The sequence below is a fragment of the Marmota flaviventris genome, chromosome 2, assembly GCF_047511675.1.
Source record: "Marmota flaviventris isolate mMarFla1 chromosome 2, mMarFla1.hap1, whole genome shotgun sequence".
In the NCBI taxonomy this organism is placed as follows: domain Eukaryota; kingdom Metazoa; phylum Chordata; class Mammalia; order Rodentia; family Sciuridae; genus Marmota; species Marmota flaviventris.
The window spans coordinates 133,012,787-133,034,797 of NC_092499.1; the positions used below are offsets into that span (position 1 = coordinate 133,012,787).

Genomic DNA, 22,011 nt, shown 5'->3' on the forward strand with positions numbered 1-22,011 from the left:
CTGGGATGGAGTCAGCCTGGTGATTTGGGTTTTGGATAGGCAAACCTGGCATTTACTTATATAGGGAGAGGAAGGGAACAGATGGACAGCCAAAAGTTTGCTGAGAGCAAAGGGTTGTAGCTCATCTTTCCTGTTTTGGATTACAGTGAGGCCCAAACTCACAGTCACCATCGACACCAATGTGAACAGCACCATCCTGAACTTGGAGGACGATGTGCGGTCATGGAAACCTGGAGACACCCTGGTTGTTGCCAGTACTGATTACTCCATGTACCAGGCAGAAGAGTTCCAGGTGCTTCCCTGCAAAACCTGTACCGCCAACCAGGTCAAAGTGGCAGGTAGGCTTTCATGTACCCTTCCTAGGCTTAAGCCTGAACATTGTCAGGCTTAAAGTCAATAGATATCACAGCAAATCTGTATTGGTCAGTTATAACCATAATAATGCTTCACAACAACAACAAAATCTTAGAATCTCATTATAAGCATTTATTTCTTATTCATGCATCTGTAGGTAGTCCAGGTATGTTAGTCAGCTTTCTGTTACCATAAAAAACCTGAAATATGGACTGAGGATATAGCTCAATTGGTAGAGTGCTTCCTCACATGCACAAAGCCCTGAGTTCAATCCCTAGCACCACAAAAGAAAAAGAAAAAAAATACCTGAAATAAACCAACTTATAAACAGGGTAATTCTATATGCCTCATAGGTTTTTTTTAAATTATTTTTTCTTTGTAGACATACATGGCAGTAGAGTATATTTTGACATATTATACATACATGGAATATAACTTATTCTAATTAGGATCCCATTCTTGTGGTTGTAGATGATGCAGAGTTACACTGGTGGAGTATTCATATATAAAAGTAGGAAAGTTATGTCCAATTCATTCTACTGTCTTTCATATTCCCATCCTCTTCCTTTCCTTCATTCCCCTTTGTTTAATCCAGTGAAATTCTTCTTCTCTCCTCCACCCTTATTTTGTGTTAGCATCCACATATCAGAGAGAACATTCAGCCTTTGGTTTTTCAGGATTAGCTTATTACACTAAGTACAATAGTCACCAGTTCCATCTAGTTACCAGCAAATGCCACAATTTCATTCTTCTTTGTGGCCAAGTAATATTCTATTGTGTATATATGCCACATTTTCTTTATCCATTCATCTGTTGGTTCCATAGCTTAGCTATTGCTAAGTTTTGGTGCTTTCAGTCCATGGTTGGTTGGCCCCATTGCTTTTAGGCCTGTGGTGAGGGAGCACATCTTGGCAGGAGCACATGGTTCAGGAAGTGCCTTACCTCATTGCAGCCAGGAAGCAGAGAGAGAGGAAGGCTGAGACCCCTTAGAGAGGTGATCAGAAACACAGGACGAGGCTCAGAATTGAAGCATTCTCCCAGCACAGTCCCCTGGTCAAGGCAAACCACATGGTCAAATTCATCACACATGAGCTGGAGAAAGCTTTCTCCCATTGAGGTTGAAGGGGGAAGGGGTTAGAAAATCTGTTAGAAAATAATTGAAACTACCACGAAATTACAAATCTCTTCTTTCTACAACTTTTGGGTTTTCCTTTTTCTTTTCCTAAATCCTGACTCAGAATCCCTATGATTTATGTTGTGTGAGGTTACTGGAATCACAGATTATTAGAGATAAAAAGAGACTTCAAATGTAATCTTGGTCAGTTATTCTTAGTTGGGAGAGTTTTTATCTATTAGGGTTCTTTGGCTGTAGGCAACAGAATTCAACTTGATTATGTGAAACAAAAAGGAAGTTGACTGAAGTCCTATTTGGCTCAGAGAACTAAACTAGAAGCTAAACAGCTGTGCTAAAAAAAGGACAAAGAATCAGGATCTTGGGTAGAAGGAGCCAGAGAGAAGCATCTCCAGAGCACCACTGTCTTGAGGAACTTGCTTAGTTCCTGGGAAGCTGTGCTCAACAGTCACCTTCCAGGAGAGAGTGTCTGACCAGCTGGTGGCTGGTGTGCTCATCCTGTGGCTAAGAGAGGCAGGGATTTTTACTGACAGTCCTTTTCAGATGGCACCAAGTTGAGGTGGGTCATTCCCTAAAGGAAAAGTAGGATGTACTACCAGAAGAAAGGAAAATTGATACTGGGCATTAAAAATATCACATGATACAGAATCATAGCATGGGGGCGGAGAAAGTATTTGAATTTGAAATAGGAGGAAGACTATGGATCAAGAAGGCATATTAGTGTATTCAAAATATGTTATTTTGGAAATAAGCCTACAGAAACTAAATTCAACATAGTCTTTTTGACTGGTTGAGATGTGCTTGAGACAGAATTTGAGGGAACATATTTTTTTAAAAGGTGAGAAAGAGTGATGGATTTTTTATTTTATTTTATTCTTGGCTGAAATGGACCTGGGTATCATGTGACTGAGGCCCTCCACAAACACCATGGCTGTGATCCCAGGGCACAAATCCTGGAATCTGCTAAAGTGAGGTTCTAATCATTTTGGGGGAGATAGTTACTTGGCAAGTATGGCCAGAGAGGGGAAGAAGGCAGCCACTAGTGGGTGGAGGCTGAGCTAACTACACATTTGTTCTTGGACAAGATGAGAATCTGCTTTCTAAATATTTGAATCCTATATTTTTTGAGAAAAGCTTTGGAATATCTTATCATAAGCACAAGTCCAAATGAACCTGACAACCAGGAAGAAAAAAAGAGTGAAAGACACATGTCTAAGTAATAAAAGACTGGTGGAAGGAGAACAAATTCAGCAAAGTGGGGAAAACTGAAATTAGCAGAAGATACTGTTTTAAGCTATAAAACTGACCTCTGACTTTCCTAGTATCCAAAGTAGAGAAACTTTACAAGTTACTAAACTATTATTATCTAATAAAAGGAAAAGGACCTGAAGCCGAGCACAGTGGTATAGGCCTATAATCCCAGCGGCTCAGGATACTGAGGCAGGAGGATTGTGAGTTCAAAGTCAGCCTCCGCAAAAAATGAGGTGCTAAGCAACTCAGTGAGACCCTGTCTTTAAATAAAAATACAAAATAGAGCTGGGGAAGTAGCTCAGAGGTCGAGTGCCCCTGAATTCAATCCCCAGTACCTCCCAGCCAAAGGAAAGAAGGAAGGAAGGGAGGGAAGGAGGGAGGGATGGAGGGAAGGAGGAAGGAGGAAGGAAAGAGAAAACTAAGCCACCTTTCTCTTAGCTCTGAGCTTCTGAGGAATTCGCCCCAGGGGTTGTCCCATGATTGATACTGCACAGTGAGCAACAGTTCCAGAAGAAGTTTATGCAGAGATGCTCTCTGTGTGGCTATTTATTGATGGGGACATGATGTTGGTCACATTCTGTGAAAACATTTTTGTTTGTTTTTGCTTTAACTGCAGACTATCATAATGAGCACAGACTCTGGAACTAGGTGTCCATGATTAGAATTTCAGGAATGCCGATTATTAGCCATGTGACATCAGTTTGCTCATCTGTAAAATGGAGATAATGATCATAATTACTTCATGAGATTATTGTGAAGATTTAAGTTTATATACCTGAGGCACTTAAATGAGTCTGGCACACAGTAGTGGCCAATAAGTGCTAGCTGCAGTTATTATTAATATTAGGTGCAATCTTTTGACAACTAAGCTTAGAGATGGGAAGAAAAGAAAGGGCATTGCTGGCAGGCTATTGGTTGAACTTTGTGTATTTTGCATTTTATTATTTGGGGACATGCAGGTAGAGAATGTGTAGAGAGAGGAAAGTATGCTTAGGCAGCTTTGTGTCACCTGACAGAAACAATGTAGAGGAGGAAAGGTTTATTTTGGCTCATGATTTCAGAGATTCATTCTATGGTCAACCAGGTCTAAGGCAGAAACATCATGGTGCACAAGGGAATGGTGGAGGAAAGCTGCTATGCTTATGGCAACTGAGAAGCAGAGAGTAGGGGGCTAAACCCTTCCGGGGTACACCCTCAGTGACCTACTTCCTCTAACTAGGTCCCACTACATAGTGATCCATTCAAATGGGTTAATGACCACTGATGAGGTCAGAGTCCTCCTGATCCAATCATTACCTAAAAGTCCCACCTCTGAACTTTGCTGCATTGGGGACCATGCCTTCAACACATGAGCTTTTGTGGGGATGACATTCCAGACACAAGCCATAACAGGAATCAAACTATTTCTATCATTATTATTAACCAACATTTAAGGGCTATCACAGGCCTGCAGTCATTTTCCTGCTTGTTGTGATGCCAATTGATATGGATGCCAATTTTGTGATTGTGTCTGCCATATTCTTCCTCTGCCCCCAGATTGAGCAGGTGTCCTAGTTCTTCCTCCACAGGGATACACAGGAAGGGGAAAGAGCACTTCATCTTTTACTCAACAAGCAATTGAAGAGCTTCTATTTTGTATCACACTCTCAAATGCCATTGTGAGCAAGATGAACATGTTCTTGGCCCTGGGGAAGTTGCAGAACAGCAGGGAGAATAGACATCCATCAAAGAAGCATTCCAATAAAAAGAAACTACCTGTTACAAAAGTAGAAGATGGGAGATACTGTGAGTATAGGAGAGAGGAATTTGGCAAAGTCAAAGCATGCAGGGAAGCTTTCCCATAGGAATTCAATTGAACTAGGGCTGGAGGAAGAGTAGAAGGTATCTAGGAAAGAGTCCGGAGAAAAGGAACACAGTGCGAGACTTTTGCTGGGGAATGGGGAGCATTCCACTATAAGGAGGACCAAGAGCAGCCAGAGTAAAGAGCATGAGAGCTCACAGGGCTGCAGAGCGAGGAGAGACCACAGGAAGTCATGGAAGGCCAGAAGCCCATTAGATGTCCACTAGCAAGGAAGGCCTTTCCATGTCCACATCTACAGGAAGGCACTCAGAGAAGCAAGTTTTTAGTGACTTTTAGACCCTAGGGTCTTCACCAATGACTTTGTGTCACCTGGGGACAATGCTTTGTGGACAGGCTTCTGGGATGTCAGATGTCCCCCTGACTCAACAGGAGTGGTATTCAGACCTTTGAGTTGATATCATTGCTCATGACTCTGGACAGCAACTGTGGCTATCCAGGAGGGTGAAAAGCCTGACTTTGAGCCCTGGCCAGCATGGAGGTGGATGGAAGAGTGGTCCTGGAAGAAGTTCTCTAGGTATGTTCAGACACTCCCTGATTTGTAGCTGTGTTGGGCACCCTGACAGCTGGAGGGGAGATCTCACTCTTAGCAGCTGTGGGTGCCAAAGTTAACCCTGATATAGAGGGACCTATGAGACGATGGAGCACCTCTAGCTCACCCTACAGTGAGGCCTGGTTATTGATGCTGAGTGGTGCTCCTCTTGACAATGTTTGACCAGCAGGACTAGCTGCCCTTTGAGGCCCCTTAAGGTTAGATTGAAAGTGATGGGGGCTACTCCAGGCCCTGACTATCAAGGAAGAAGGACAAGTGGAAAAATGTTGGACTCTCTTCAGGATCCTCTAGACCCCTCTTATAGCAGTACCTGTATCAGCCCCACACCCAGCCTACCTCTTGCTCCCTCAAAAGGGCAGACCATCCACTTTTCTCAGAAGCTTTGGGGTGTCCATGGAAGCAACTGGTGAGCAGTGTCACAAAAGCCCCAGGTAGCAGTGTGTCTGCATCTGATGTCCTGGGCAGGCTCATGTTCCTCCTTTTTAGCTCTAAGCCCATTCTCTGGCTCTCCATCCCCCCTTTGCTGGAGCAAGGACTCCACCTGTTCCTGTGTTTTCCAGACCTGTGCCCCCACCACAAGGCTTAGGTTCCACCTTTCCAGGCTGCAGAAAGGGATACATCCTTCCTGGATCTTCCTTTCTCAGTCTCCAAATTCCAGTAAACAGCCCTTTAATTCATTTTAAGAGTTTTCTGATGGAAAACAGATGGGGGTAACAAAGTCATAAAAATGTGTGAATCTTCTAAAAATATATTTCAAAGCTTTGCTAACCACAGTGTGATTCCCAACACCTCGATGTGGCTGTGGCAGTTGAAAACCTTCTCAATTTTCTGTCCTGTTTTCATTGCTACTTCCCACTCTGCCTGTAAACACTCCCCACACCTTTCCATAATACTATTAATAATAAGAATGAGCCTTTACTGACTATATCTGCTTGTTCCTGGTCAGCCTTCAGGTATTCCAAACACTTTATGTGAACCATCTTATTCTCTCTTTCTGAAAACCTGATACTGTGAGGGCTACTGTTTTTGTCATGGCACAGATGGGGAAACAAGAGTTCCATGGAAATAAAATGTCGAGACTTGTTTTCCAGTGTGGTGGACACCAGCCACAAGTGGCTATTTAAATTCAATCAAAGTTAAATTAAATTTGAAATTCTGTTCCTTAGTCACAGTAGCCAGGTTTCAAGTGCTCAGTAGCCACGTAGGTTTAGTGGCTACACCATCGTGGGAAAAAGTGCTTGTGGGTCATGTTAGTGTAGACCAACTAAGTCAATATCAGAGTCAGGATTTAAACTCAGGTTCCAAGCCTATGTGTGCTACTTTGTGCTTCCTCCATAAAGGCCACTATGCTCATTGTCTCCCTCCGAGAACGATGGCAGAGGGTGCCCAGGCACTCTGTGGTTTAACTTTTCCTCTCTGGGACCCTCCTGTCTGAGTCCCTCTGGAATCATCCTTGCATCCAGTTGTCTGGGAGAAGCAGACCTCATCTGATTCCCCTGACTCACTGGGTCCCACCAGGTCTATGCAATAAGTAAATGCATCTGCTTCTCCCATTGGAAGGTGCTTAGTGTCTGTTTACCTCTCAACCTCAGGGTGCCTACTTCTGTGCCTGACATGTAGACAAGGCTTGGTGATGGTAGAATGGGGCACCTGTCGCACCTGTCAGTTAATACAGAAAAGGCCAGTGTTTTTTAAAGTTCTTTCCCCAGGTCTCCTTCCTACTTGTCCAGGGTACTCATGAACCTTCTGGATTATCTGGGACAATTCTGACTTGACCATATCTGCTTGTTCCTGGTCAGCCTTCAAGTATCAGTGCTTTCAGAAGAAAAGGATGGGTAGAGACCAGACAAGATGGGATGATGGGGAGCCAGGCACATGACTTCTCTGGGATAGCAGACTGAGAGTGGTCTGTGAATGTAACATGGGACTCTGCAGTGGGGAAAAAAGCTGTGTGTCTGAAATATTCATGCAACTCTTGGTCCTCTCAGGAGTCCCTCCATCTACCTGTAAGTCACTCCTGTATCATGACCAGCTTCCCCTATGGAACAAAAAAAGCTACCGAATCTATTGCCCATCAATTCCTGTCATTAAGGCTGACACTAGTGGTGGGAGGCCTGGTTTTCAGCCTTAACGTGGGGACAATGCCAGAGACAGCTGCATGTGTCATTTTTGTCATACTGGCTTCCTACCATGTGCTGTTTTAAGCACATACCATGGATTAACTCACTTAACAATCATAGCTACCTTTTGAGATATGTGCTATTATTATCTCCATTTTACAGATGAAAATCCCGAGGTTCAGGGAGCTTAAATCATATGCTCAGGGACTCACAGCTAGGAGCTGTCTCCCAGCCTGGCTCCAGAGCCACAAACCTCCCTTTCACTTTCCCACAAGATGGAGAAAGGTTGGCCCAGTTAGAAGGAGCCAGGTGGATGAGATGTGAAATAGCAAAGACACTCTCAAGGAAGGATGCCATCTGGTCAGGCTGAAGGAGAAGTTGTATGGGAGACAAATCCACAAGCAGCAGGAAGTTTTACTCTAACAATCTCTCAGCCTGGTAGGCAGGGAGCTGATCTTAAAGCTGTCTGATCTTTCCCATGTCCCTGGCTATCAGAATCGAGCCTGTGGCTCTCTGTGCAACCCCTTCCCTCAACACACTCAGCTCTTTGTGGGGTTGACCCTATAGCAAGTATGCTTTATGCTGTGCCTCTCAGGACCCAGTCCCTGGAGCTCATTCTTTGCTATGGTCAGTTGTTATGCTGCTTCTAGGGCATTGGCAGCCTGTTCTTTCTTTGTACCCCCAAGAACAGCCCAAGGTCACCTTGCTTGGGTGAGAAAGTCTTTGGGAGTTTCTCTGAGCATTGCCAGTCAAGCTGTTCTTGGAGTGTCCACTAATAAAGAAAATAAACTCTGGATCCTGCATGAGTGAAGCCATCGTATTTAGAATGCCAGGATCCCAGAAACCCAAGGAAAAGATTCCCCAGTTCTGTAATAGAAGGGCCAATTTTTACTCCCTATTTATCTGAAAAGACTGCTTCGAACTGGGGTGATTTGAGAGACCAGAACAGCAGAGAAGAAGGTGCTTAAAATTCTAGGGTCCTTCAAATGGTCCTCAAGATCTTCCACTGAGAAGCAAAGAGAGAGACAGAACTTGATGTATAAGAGATTTATTGGAGGATGCATGTGAAGTTCAAGGGAAGAGGGAGCAGAAGCGGGTACAGGGAGACTTCAGAACATAATGCAGTTCTGACACCTGGGAAAGGAGAGAGGGAAAGAAGGGTGGTTAAATATGAAGAACTCTACACTGAGAGACAGTTCTGAGAAAGCCAGGGCAGTTCAACAGGGAGTTCTGGAGCAAAGACTGCCTGGGGGAGGTATCTCTAGTGCTGTAGGAGTGAACGATTCCAGTATTCTGCCGAGTACAGTAATTGGGCAGAACTCAAGGAGGTCATGGCCCTGGGAAAACATTAGCTATTCCTGAAGGTGTGGCATCCAGAAGCTGTTTGCTTACCACACTCTTTGCAGGAGGAGTTCTTGAAGAGAAATCACAACAATGCTCTTTTATGACCACTACAAGAGAGGACCTGTACTTGGAGATAAAGTCTGAGTCAAGGATTCATGGAGTAAAGATGTTCTAGAAAGAGAGGTCTAACCCTTGAGAGCCCTAGTCTTTAAGTCACAGAATGGAAGCTAACCTGTTTCAAATTCTCTTCTTTCTTGAAGTCAAAACCCTGGTGGAATAGAAGGCCTGCCAGTACCCATGTATGGTGTCCTCTCCTGACCTCTTTGGCAGGGCACGGACCTTTGACCTGGACCCTGGGAAGGGTCCAGGCTCACAGCACTCACTTAGCTCCAGAGCCAGAGTTTGGTGGTTAAAAGAAACAGTCCTCTAGTGTCAGTCACATCCCATACATTCTCCTCTGGGCTCTCCAGCAGATCCTGGTATTCTAAACACCATGGCTCCCCTCATGTAGGATCTTTATTAGCGGATACTCCAAGGAACAGCTTGACTGGCGATGCTCAGAGAAACTCCCGGAAACTTTCTCAACCAAGCCCTGAGCACCATCTGATCTTCCATTTCCTAAAATTGGAAACTAGGAAGTTGTCTTAAAAATGGTGGAAAGCTCTCTGATTTTATTCTCCATGATTAAATATAATTATAAACGATCTTTCAGCTCTTTCAGATCCATCCATCTTTCAGATCTTTCAGATTCCATCCTCTGCTGGACTTGTGTCTCTCTCCTCATCAGCCATCCGCCAGGCTCCAGGCACACTCCAGGCACAGCCTTCTGTCGGGCTCCACCAAGCTGGTGGTCATTCAGAAGCCAGTGCAGAGCTCATTCTGGAAGAGACTCTGTCCCCATGCCTGGGAAGGTCCTGTAACTGATATGCTTGTGAAGCCACAGAGCCCACAGGCAAGGGTAAACCAGGATAGAAAGAAGGACTGGCTTCCACAGGGGTGCCCAGAGGGAACTTGCTTTTGGACCTTAAAACTAAAGACATCTGATTGCACGACCAAAAACCAGTAGTAGCAGTGGGATGTACTGGAGGAATGGGGGCCAGCAATCTGCAGAGCTAACCTGTTTCAAACTCTCTTCTTTCTTGAAGTCAAAACCCTTGTGGAACAGAAGACTTGCCAGTCCCCATGTATGGTGTCCTCTCCTGACCTCTTTGGCGGGGCACGGACCTTTGACCTCTGATGTCTCAGGGGATAGAGTAAATAGATTCTTTGTGATGCTAATTTTTATAATGCCTACTATAGTTTGGATCTTTAATGTCCCTCAAAAGCTCAGGTGTTGAAGGCTTGGTCTTCCACTTGGTGTTGTTCAGAACCCTTAGGAGGTGGGGCCTAATGGGAGGTTTTAGGAAACTGGGGGTAATGACCTCAAGGGGATTGTGGTGTCATCCTTTCTCTGTTTCATTCCTGGCCAGTTTTCCTTGCTACACAGTGCCACCATGATGTACAGTGCTACCGTAGGCCCAAATCAACAGGGCTAATCAGTCATGGACTGAAACTTCTGTAACTTTTAATCAAAACAAACCTTTCCTCTTTCTAAGATGATTATCTTAGGTATTTGTTATAGTAAAGAAAATTTGATTTAATATCTGAGGTTGATTGATTGATTGGTACTGGGGATTGAACCCAGCCAGGGTCACTTAACCACTGAGTTGCATCCTGAGACCTTTTAGTTTTTGTTTTTGTTTTTTGAAATAGGGTCTCACTAAGTTACTTAGGACCTCATTAAGTTGCTGAGGCTAGCCTTGAACTTGTGATCCTCCTTTTTCAACCTCAGGAGTTGCTGGGATTATAGACATGTGCCACTGCATTTGGCCTGAGACTCTTTTTTAATAACAACTCTGTGGTAATCCAAATAATAGTCCCCAGAAATGTCCTCATCCTAATCTTCAGTACCTATGAATGTCGCCTCACACAGCAAAGGAACTTTGCCAGTGGATCACATGAAGGCTTTCTGGAAGAGATTATCCTGGATTATCTGGGTAGCCCAATGTAATTATAAGTGTTATGTAAGAGTGACAAAGGAGGGCCAGAGGGAAGAAAATGATGTGATGACAAGAGCAAATACAGAAGTGATGTGTGTGTGAAGAAGGAATACAGACAGCCACCAAAATATGAAAAAGGCAGAGCACAGATTTCCCCCTGAAGCCTCCACAAACAACCAGCCCTGCCAACACCTTGATTTTGACCCCATCAGACTCATTTTAGACTTCTGACCTTGAGAACTGTAAGAAACAAATCTGTGTTGTTTTAAGCTACTAAATCTATGATAATTTATTACAGCAGTGATAGGAAACTAATACCAACTGTCATGGAGATATTTTCTGAGTTTCATCATGCATCTATTTCACATCTTGAACTAAAATGCTTCAAAGAAACCACCATCTCACTGAGTCTGCAGAATTCTAAAACCATCCACATCCTTAGCAATACTGCAGGCGCATAGGATGTGTGCCAGGTGAAGGGGTGGGCAGGGCTCAGCTCTTCCTGTGGTTGAGGGAGCACAGGAAGGTCATCATGGTGGGTGCTGCTCATAGCTAATTATAACCATGGCTTTCACATGTGGGCACTGGCTGTATCTTGGGCTGAGGCAAGTGCTACTTTGCTCCAGTCAAGGTCATAGTGAAAGCCAAGTGGTGTAGGTGGTATGGTTCAGGCTGAGACTTCACATGGGAGCTTGTTGCTTTTTGTAATTACACCCTCAGATGGAAGATGAAGTGTCTACAAGCCAGGTCAGCAATCTTAGTGAAGGGCCAAATTTAGAGCCAGGCTAAACATCTCTTTATTCCAGAAAAGAATTTGGGATTGTTGTGGAGGAAGAATTTGGGGCTGCAAATTAAAGACACTTCCAAAGCGTGAACTGTTGCCACTCTACAAGACCTATAAAATGTTACAGGACAGCTATAAAATTGCTCAATTTAAGTTTTTGTAGATGTCCTCTATATAGGATGGTGGGACATAATGAGTAAAGATATATTTTCAACACAGATGAAGGAAGAGGAGATAGAGGGAAACAGTATATTTGGCAAGAGATTTGAGTGGTGTGGTAGGAGGGAGAAAGTAGAGAGAAAACTGTGGGGATACAGACCATCAGTTCAAGGACTCTGGCCATAGCAGAACAGAGACTGACAATTGCTGGAAGGATATTAGTGAAGGTCTTTTGTCTCTTAGTTGTTTTTGTTGTTGTTGTTATTGGTGGTGTAGTAGTGGTGGTTGCAGTACTAGGGATTGAACCCAGGGTCTTGTGCATGTGAAGCAAGTGCTCTGCCACTGAGCTACATCCCCATTCCTGTCTGTTAGAGAAGTTGGAGAACAGAGCATGTGAAGCCCAAATGGAGAAAGAAATGAAGCTACTTAAAGAGGTGAACTGGGGGAGATAAGAATCTTCAGACTATGGGAGGAGGTAGGGCTAGGATCAGCAGTACAGGGAAAAAGTGTCCTCTCCAAGACTGGAGGGGAGAAGACTAGGTCAGTACAGAGTGAAGTGGAAGATCTCCACTATTTCATGCAGTGCCACTGTGGCACCCCAATGTGGTAGGCACAGAAGCTGGGAGGTGGCTCTTTCTACAACTTCAAGGTATAGATCCACACCCATGTGAGGTTGAGGAAGGCAGGATACAGATTTGCACTGCCCTACAACAGGGGAATTAAGTAGAGTTTTTCTGTCTTCTTAAGAATCCCAGCTCATAGGCACTTTCTAGGGTGTGACCTTTGTAGGATCACCCAGAGACTAGATTTCTTCTCTCGTTTGTTCTGCTATCTCTAGGGCATGGTTCTCATCAGTTGGGTGGCAATGGCCTATTAGGGCCCATGTACCTTCTAGCAAGTTGGGGGGCAACCTGGAAGTTGTACTCAGTACTTCTCCTCACATCCTGTGGCCACACTTAACTGCAGGGAGTCTGGGAAATATAGTTCCTATGGGTAGCCATGTGCCAGCTAAAATACAAGACAGTCTAATACTGAAAAACAGAAAAGGGGATAAATATTAGGGAACAATTAGCCATGGGCAGAACTAAGCATATATAATTGTCTATCTTTGCTCTATATTTGGGTACATGACTTCACCTCTCCGGGCTTCATTCTTCTTTAAAACAGGACTGGGGGTCTTGGGGGACCACCATGGCCTGGTATGAATAAGCTGCAGTCATGGAGCACCTGGCAGGGGCCCAGAAACCAGTAGGCACACACTCAGTACCTGCTGGTCCCCTTTCTCCCCTTCCGCCCTAGGAAAGCCGTTGTACCTACATATTGGGGAGGAGATGGACGGTGTGGACATGCGAGCAGAGGTCGGGCTCCTGAGCCGGAACATTGTGGTGATGGGAGAGATGGAGGAGAAATGCTACCCCTACAGCAAGCACATCTGCAACTTCTTTGACTTTGATACCTTTGGGGGCCACATTAAGGTATGGCTTTGCCTGGCTGAGGCTGTCAACCCCACCAGGAGAATTTCCAAGGTGTTGGCCTATAGGTAGGGACTTTTTGGAAGGGGATGGAGAAACAGGAATTAGAATCAAAGGAAGTGCAGCTCCTGGGAGTTGGAGAAGTTTCATGTCTTTTCCACTGCTGTGATGTTGCACCTTTCAGTACTGGAGAACAGAGAGTTTTTGGAGCCACCTTGGGAATGGTTCTCTCCTAGAGGCCACAGGGAACACGGCTTTCCCTGCTCATCATTGCCGCCTTCCTAGCTTCGTTATTTAACCTGATCATGTCCTGAAAAAAAGTCATGGTTACAATAGATCCATTACAGCACAGACAAAACAACAAGCAGGGGAGTGGAACTAGAAGTGGCAGCAATTATAGCTGAGATTTTCTGGTAAAGAGCCAAGGTCAGACAGACCTACTGAGCTGCAGGGCTCTCACTGTGCAATAAACAAAAGTGATGCTCGTTCCTTGGAGCTCAGGATCTAGTATCAAGAGAAATTTCTTTTGCATCTCTATACAAAATGCCTTTACTGGGCCTATTAAATAGTGCAAAATATGGAAATTTCTTCTTGTGGTCATTGATGCCAATGTTGATAGCATGTATTATCTTGGAGTTTTGTGAAGATGGTTCTCTTGAAGGTGCTTTAAGGATAAGATTTTTGGTATCTAATTGAAGAGGCTAATGAAGTGAAACTTAGAGTTGGCAATGGGGAGGGACCCTGCTGGTATTTTACATGAGACAATTCTGTGTCACGCAGGCCTATGTTACAGCATTTCTAGAATCACTGGCTCCTATTCATTAAATGCTAATAGTGCTTTTTAGCATTACTTCTAATCGTTTCCAGTCCTTTTCTGGGGACAGGGTGGGAAACTCTTTAGTGAGACCACAGCAGAAATAGCAGGTCTATTATTCAAGCTGCTGCAACTCTCTTCCCAATACTGAGAGTGATTCTGAGTGATCAGGGCACTCTTGCCCACTGAGCCCAAACTAGTCCTCAGGATCATTCTCAACACAGCTTCCCCAGGGATCCACCACTGGAGTTGGGATTCCAGTAGACACCTATTTTGTGGACAAATGGTAGGCATGTCAGAATTATCTTCCTTTCCTGGAAGTTGGCTGAGCCCAACTTCTGACAGAAATCACTTTCAGACTGTGCTTTCTCTATGAGCTTCTGTAACTCTGGGTATCTGTGTGGTCAAGGGATTCCCCTGAGCTCACAAGGAGTGGCTCTGAGTATACTGTGAAGAGAGCATGTGAGCTCCCACTACTCCTCACATGCCAATAACGGGGAGATCCATGAAGTTTCCATAATCAATATCCCCAACCCTCTGTTGGGAGAGGGTCTCAAATGGTGGGCATGGGGAGGCTCTTACCACCCGGCCCGATGGTCCTCCATATTCATTCCCCAAACTGGTAGGGCATATTATCTGCCAGCTCCACCAGGTTATCCCAGGATTATCCCTTTTTCATAATATTTGGTGGCTCAGGAGGCAGGGTAGGAAAGGCAGAGCAGAGCAGTCCCAGGTATTGCGCAACTCCTTAGGGCTTCTCAAATCCAAGTAGTGCATTGTTTTGCAACATCCTCAATCATTAGTAATGCCTTTCTTGTTTCCCTTTCTGTAAGAAGAGGCAGGCATCCTAACCAATATGCACAGAACATCTTTGACTTACCCAGGTGGGGATTGACAAAGCACTCTGGGGACACATTTGCATTGTCTGGAAGCTCCTCAGGGCTTCTTCTGACTCACCCTTTCCTCTCCCTCTCCACTTCCAGCTTGCACTGGGGTTTAAAGCAGCACACATGGAGGGCGTGGAGCTAAAGCACATGGGGCAGCAACTGGTGGGTCAGTACCCGATTCACTTCCACCTGGCTGGAGATGTGGATGAAAAAGGAGGCTATGACCCACCCACATACATCAGGGACCTTTCCATTCACCACACCTTCTCCCGCTGTGTCACCGTCCATGGCTCCAATGGCCTGTTGGTGAGTACCTCATGCAAGAATGTTTGGATCTAGACATTTAGTCCTGGACCACTAGAGGTTGAACCATCCTTATCTCAGATTCTATCAGTTACTAGCAGGTCACTCACCAGACAGGAAGGAGAATGAAATCCAGGGATGGTTTAGTGGCCATGTGGCACGACAGATCTATGAATGCAGACCAAGGTGTTATGCCAAGATCTTGGCTGTGGCATCTGCTGGGCTGACTGGAGGTGGTAGCAGCCATGGGCTCCTTTCTTTCTGTTTCACCAAGAATCTTTCAGATCTGGTGCTGTGAGAAAGACCTTCACCAGGAAACTGGCATACATGCCAGAAGCTTGTCTTGATTTTTCACAGATAATTTGTGCACTAAACTGGCCCTACTCTAAATGAACTAGTTTTACAAGCCTATCACAGGTTAAATCCAGACACCAGATTTTTTTTTCTAATAGGATGTTGAAAAAAACATTTGCTAATTATTTTTACACTAAATTGATAATTTTACACTCATATCAACTATCCTAAATAACTTTACTTACATCCTCTATAAACTTTACAACTGGAAGTCACAAAAAGGAATGCTGCAAGCTGAATCAAGTAACCAGATGTGTTTTATTTGACTTAAAAAGTGTGTAAAACTGAGTGTGGTGGTACACACCTGTAATCCCAGAAACTCAGGAGGCCAAGGCAGGAGGACTGCAAAATTCAAGCTCAGCCTGGGCAATTTACCAAGACCCTGTCTCAAAACAGGGGATTGAACCCAGGGGCATTTAACCACTGAGCCACATCCCCAGCCCTTTTTATTTTTGAGCAAGGTGGCTAAGTTGCTTAAGGCCTAGTAAAGTTGCTGAGGCTAGCTTTGAACTTGTGATCCTTCTGCCCCAACCTCCCAAGCCTCTGTGATTACAGGTGTGCACCACCTCACCTGGCTCAAAAAAAAAGAAGAAGAAGAAGAAGTAGAAGAAAGAAAGAATTAAAAGGGAGCTGGGTTGTAGCTCAGGGGTAAAGCACCCCTGTGTTTAATTTTCAATACTATAAAAATCAAACGGTGTCTAAAGAGCACTTGAATTTGTTTCCATCATTTAAATGCTGAGACTCTGCATGAACAGCTGGATTTCTGGCTCCTCTTGAAAAACAGGACTGTTGGCAGCAACAGTCCCTCTTTACTGTAGAACAACATGGGTTGGAGCAGAGTCGCAGCTGCCCCTCTAGCCCATGCACACTCTCCAGTGTCAACTGGGCCTGCTACTGCCTATTCCCTGGGTTGTTGTCACTCATCTCACTGCCTGCTGGCCCCTGTAGACAATTGAGATTGTGACCCCTACTTTAAACCAAGCAAAATGACTCTCACCATGAGGCTTGTGGTGAGGGGAAGATGAGGGAGGGGAAGATGAGGAGAGCTGTCAGCATGTCACTGAAGAGCTACTTTCGGTTCTATTCAGTGTGCTCTTCTGTTATAAAAGAATGCCTGTTGTCTCTGTGGTCTCAATGCTCTGATTTAAACCCCCCACTGAGTGTAGAGGAGAGGGCAAGATTTGCTGAGCCCTGTCTACAAGGGCCCAGGTTCCAGGGCTTGATTCACAGTTTTCCAGCTGTGAAACCTTGGGCAATTTACTTAACCTCCCTGAACTTCAGTTTCTTCCTCAGTCAAGTGGTAAAATGACATCAAACATTTAGGACTGTGGTGAGGATCTATGAAATGCAAGTGCGACAGGAAAGACCCAAGACCCCTGCCTGCCAAGTTCACTGGAAGTGCTTGTCCCAAACCAGGCCAGATGCTCTCAGTAGGTGGTAGCAGGGCTGTGCTGCCACAGCTGTTACAAAATGTGGGACTTTTTTCCTGGCTCAAGGAAGAAGGAAAAAAAAATGTTTTGGGCTGATGCTGAGAGACAACAACGTGACTTACAATAAATTCAGAATGTCAGGAATTTGGTAGTAACAATAAGCTTGGGTTCTGTAAACAGATGCCCTGAGTTCCAATCTATGTTCTGCCACGGATGAGCTGTCTAATTGTGCACCAGTTGTCTTACCTCTCCATGCCTGTTTCTTCTTCTGTAAAATGGGGAGGATCTTGTTTCCAGGACTGATGGAACAGAAGACACAGGCAGTGTGGAGACTAGTGCTAGACTCCCATCTAGCTCTGGGAGAGTCACAGGATCTGCCCTGTTTCCCCTGTAATTTGCAGGAAAAAAAAATAAACACACTCAAGCATTCTCACTCAGGTTGCCAATCAAGGTCAGAATAGGGTGGTGAAAAGAACAACATAGAATATGGTAAGAAAGGTAACAGCCATGCATGGTAGTACATGCCTGTAATCCCCTTGACTTGGGAGACTGAGGCAGGAGGATCCAGGTTGGAGCACAGCCTAAGCCACTTAGAGAGATCCTGTCTCAAAAACAAAAAGGGCTGGGGAAGTAGCTTAGTTTTAAAGTGCCCCTTGGTTCAAAAGCCCCATCTGAGCCTCTAGAACTTTACTTGTGCTAAGAACTTATGTTAAAAGTTTTCTCCTTAATTTCAGGCCAAATTGCCTACATTTAACTTCATTACAGAGAAAAATAGTAAGAGTGCCAGAAGCCTATAATTACAGTTCAGAGTCTGTTGGAGTGGGAGCTATTCTGAATTTCAAAGCAATCACACACATACATGAGCACATACACACACACACACACACACACACACACACAGAGGCATAGGCATGCACTTACACCTGGGTGTGGACCTGTGCTATGCTCACCCACCTGGCTGGCCTTGGATGACCTATTGAATCAACCTGGTCTTCAGTTCCTCAGATGTGCTATGAAGAATGTCATGGCTCCTCCTCAGGGATGTTTGGTTAGAAAATGCAGGTGAAATGTTTTTGGCTGTTATAACAGTAAACTTTCCCCAGAGCAGTGAGCCCGGGTCTTAGCTGCAAACCAGGGGGAACTGGGCAAGGAGTGCTGAGTGGAGCTGAAGGCATTGTGCCCTTGGGGCACCCATCAGGGCAGCATTGAGGGTGCACATCTCAGAGGGGACACATGCAAGGGAGAGCAAGCCCAGGCCTTTCTCCAGGAGTCTGAGTTAATGCATCTAGGCCAGGATACCAAGAGATGCCTGAGGCAAGACAGAGGCAGCAGGTGAAGGTGGCCTTGGATCTATCTTATTTGGAGCAGCCAGATACATTAGCCTCACATACAGTAGAGGTAGACTCCTGGAGTAGAGCCTTGGACAGCTTCTTGAGCTTCTTGGATTCTTGCCACCTTAAATACCAAGGCCTTCCTCGTGCCTGACTCCCAGAGGTGCTGGCTGTCAGACCAGAGGGAGCATCTGTCAACTCTCAGTGTCACCCAGATGCCAGATGGCCAATATACCAGCTGCAGCATTGGCCTTGTGGCCACACAGGGATCTAGCCTCACTCAGCTCAGCCACGCTCGACAGCCAAGCTGATGAGGTAGGATTTAGAGTCATAGCCCTGTTGTAGCCTTTCCAAACTGAAGCCAAATTATCATGGTTTAGAATCTAGATGAAGTACAGGCCTCTAACTCTCTGAGCCAGACAAGCAACACAGCCATACCCCTGGATGAAAGCTGAGGTTTTACAGATTGGCACCTCAGTCTGTAAATGCTTCCCTATGGGGGCAGGAAGTTCCACGCTCAGAATGCTGCCACAGCAGCTGGACACTGTCCATTGGAATTTTGCATTTCTTTCCTTTGTTTTGGCTTTAAGGATTTACCAGTGACTTGCTATGTCTGGGAAGATGTTTTCAACTGGCAGGATGGAAGTAACCCAAAGACACACAAGGACACAGTTCAGATCTGGAATGCAGAGGCCACTCAGTAGCATCTCAGAAGCATTTTTCCTAACATCTCCCCTGCTCTGGAGGCTGGCTGGATCCCAAAATGGATAGGCACAGGCTCATAGAAAGAGGGTTTCCATGCCAAGCCACGGTAGTGCATACCTATAATCCCAGAACCTGGGAATGCTGAGGCAGAAGGATTACAAGTTTGAGGCAACTTAGGGAGACCCTGACTCAAAATAAAAAATAAAAAGGGCTGGGAATATAAGTGTCCCTGGGTTCAATCCTTGGCATCACACACACACACACACACACACACACACACACACAGAGAAGGGGTTCCAAGTTATGCAGATCTGAGAGGTGCTTAACACTCATGCCCAAGGGGATCCTGGGAGCCCCTCACTTGTGGGTTCCTCCTCTCTGCCTGTTAAACATGCTCTGTTCATCCAGTACCCACATTGGGCAGCCCACCTTTGTTATTTCTTTTCCTTAACCACCAACTTTTGCAAAGAGTGGTCAGAAATTGACATTTCTGCCAATTCTGTTTCTCACTCTTCTGCTAATTAACCAAAATGTGGGCTTCTCAACTTTTGCTTTCCCTGAGCCTTGGTGATAGTGCTTAACGGTATCTCTCCAGGGGGTTACCATTGAGCCAGGTATGGTGGCTTATTCCTCTAATCCCAGCAACTTGGAAGGTTGAGGCAGAAGGATCACAAATTTAAGGCTAGCCTCAGCAACTTAGCAAGACTTTGTCTCAAAATAAAAATAAAGGGCTAGAGATGTAACTCAGTGGTAGAGCACTTACCTAGCATGTGCAAGGCCTTGAGTTCAATCCCCAATTTTTTTGGAGCACCCCCCCCCAAAAAAAAAGTGTCACCACAGAGCTCAACAAATCCACTGCCCCTTCTCTCACCTCATGAATATCTGTACTCGTTTTCAATGCTATTGCAAGTGTCAGTAGAGCCTTGAGTTTGAAGAGCATAGGGTCACAGAGACTGATGGTTTCCTCTTCTGTAAAGTGAAAATAACAATAGAATCAACTTCAAAAGGTTTTTAGATTTTTGACATACTGAGCAATGATATTAAACAATATCTTCACTATGTGGCTCTGTATCTAACTGCTCTGTGTGACCATTACTGGTTCCCAGAGATGGTAGTTAGTATCCCTACCAAAAAAGAGTGTCCTTTGAGTGAAATGCTCTTGCCAAACACCACATGCATGTGCTCCTCCCTTATTTTGGAAATTCCTGTTCCATGCTACCATAGTAAGTGTTTTTGATAAACACAAATGCCTAACTGATTATTCTAGGGATGCCTGAGCTCACTTAGTCATAGAACCCTTTTTTTCACGCCACTTTTGCATCTCACGAAATTGGCACCTTGTAGAACAGAGTTTGGGAAGTACTTCTCATGGTACGGCATGGTTGGTGGTGTCCTTTTTGATAGGCAGCAATGAGTGCCCAAGCTCCTAGATGCTGCCGATACGGGAACAACCTGCTGAATGCACATTAGCTGCAGGCTGGATGACTGGGGGGTGGAAGTGTGTCTTATTATAATTCTGAGTTCTTAAGCAGGGTGCAGGGAAATCACCTTCCTAATACCTTCCTGGAAGACTATGAACCCATCCCAAGACTTCTGTAGAAGCCAGCAAAGACTCTGGTGTGGGTTCTGCTTATTTTCACCTCCTTTTCTCTTTAAGGCAGAAGAAGGGGTATATGGGAGAAGAAAACAAATTCTTTTCTTCTTTCCCGCCTGGTATACTACCCAAAATATATCTTTGACATATATGCTTCCAATAGCAGCCAGCTGTTTGAAACCAAGATGTCCCCAAGAGGCTGCACATGTGGCCTTGCGGGTTGTTACCTAAACAGTTCCAAGTGATACTGTGCATATGGACAGCAGTCAGTCCCTACATCTTCGGGTACACACCCTTCCTTTGCCATTCTACTTAAGACTGCTGGAGCCCCACGTGCCTATGACCTCAAAACTCTGAGGATTGTGGGAGAGGCTTCCATTTTTCCTGGATTTCTCCCTTCTCTAGTTTCTTGATTTCATCATCTCCCTCGTGTCATGTATTTGTTCTTTTCTCTCCTTCCCACCTGAGTTCAAATGTGGAATTTAGATGTTTGCCCTTGATTTTCCCCAAACAAAGGTCCTTGGTAGATTGGAATAATAGAGTGGGGGGAGGAGGGACCTACTACAAATTGGCATAGGAACCGTCAGAAATAGTATAATAGGAACCTCTTTTCTTTCTTTTTTGTTCTCTGTCTCTCTCTCTCTCTCTCTCTCTCTCTCGGTACTGGGGATTGAACCCAAGTGTGCTCTACCACTGAGCTACATCCCCAGCCCTTTAAATTTATTTGTTTTTTGAAGACAAGGTCTTGCTAAGTTGCCCAGCCTGGTCTTGAACTTGTGACCATAGCACATCTCTCCTGCCTCAGCCTCCTGAGTCTCTGGGATTACAGGTATGGGCCAGCTGGGTCCCCTTTTTTGTTTTGCAGCCTCTCTTCAGGCCAAATGTTTTCCTTCAGGCTGCCACCCTCCCTTCTCCCCCTTGTAGAGCTCTTGCTGCCTCCTCCTGGTCCTGCCCTCTCCCTACCTCTCCTAGACACTCATTCTTTACCTTATTAGGCAGAGTGTTTTGCTTCTCCATTCTCTTTCTCAAATTATATCTGTTTGCATATTCTAAAACTCATTAAGATACTGCAAAACAAATGACCCATCACCCTACTCCAAAGCAATCTTCTCTTCAGCAATTCAGAACTAAATGTTTTTGATAATGGCAGAAGCTTGGAAATTACAGTTTTTATCATGACTGTAGTTATTCTTAAGTTACTCATTAATATAAATTATATCATAAGCACCCTAGAAGGCAGAATCAAACATACTCCTTCATCAGCATCCAGGACCTCCCCCCCCATGGGTACCAAACCGTCCGAGATCAAGGGCCTTAGATAAATGGCAGAGTATTTGCATGTAATCTACATGCAATCTCCCATATACCTTAAATCATCTCTAGATTACTCATAATACCTCATACCATGTAAATAGGCGTTTTTCTGTATTGTTTAGGGACTAATGACAAGGAGGAAAAATTTGTACATGTTCAGTACAGACACCATCGTTTTTTAAAAAATGTTTTGATCTGAAGTTGATTGAATCC

The 22,011-nt window shown here is 44.8% G+C and overlaps 1 protein-coding gene across 1 annotated transcript in view; it reads left to right on the plus strand.

The window, feature by feature from the left end:
• Window positions 1–22,011, plus strand: part of Cemip (cell migration inducing hyaluronidase 1) — a 75,177-nt gene that overhangs the window by 18,124 nt on the left and 35,042 nt on the right. Inside the window, exons 10-12 of the mRNA XM_027922386.2 lie at window positions 147–338; window positions 12,894–13,069; window positions 14,864–15,073. Coding sequence (XP_027778187.2) covers window positions 147–338; window positions 12,894–13,069; window positions 14,864–15,073 — 578 coding nt within the window. The remainder of the gene's footprint in view (window positions 1–146; window positions 339–12,893; window positions 13,070–14,863; window positions 15,074–22,011) is intronic.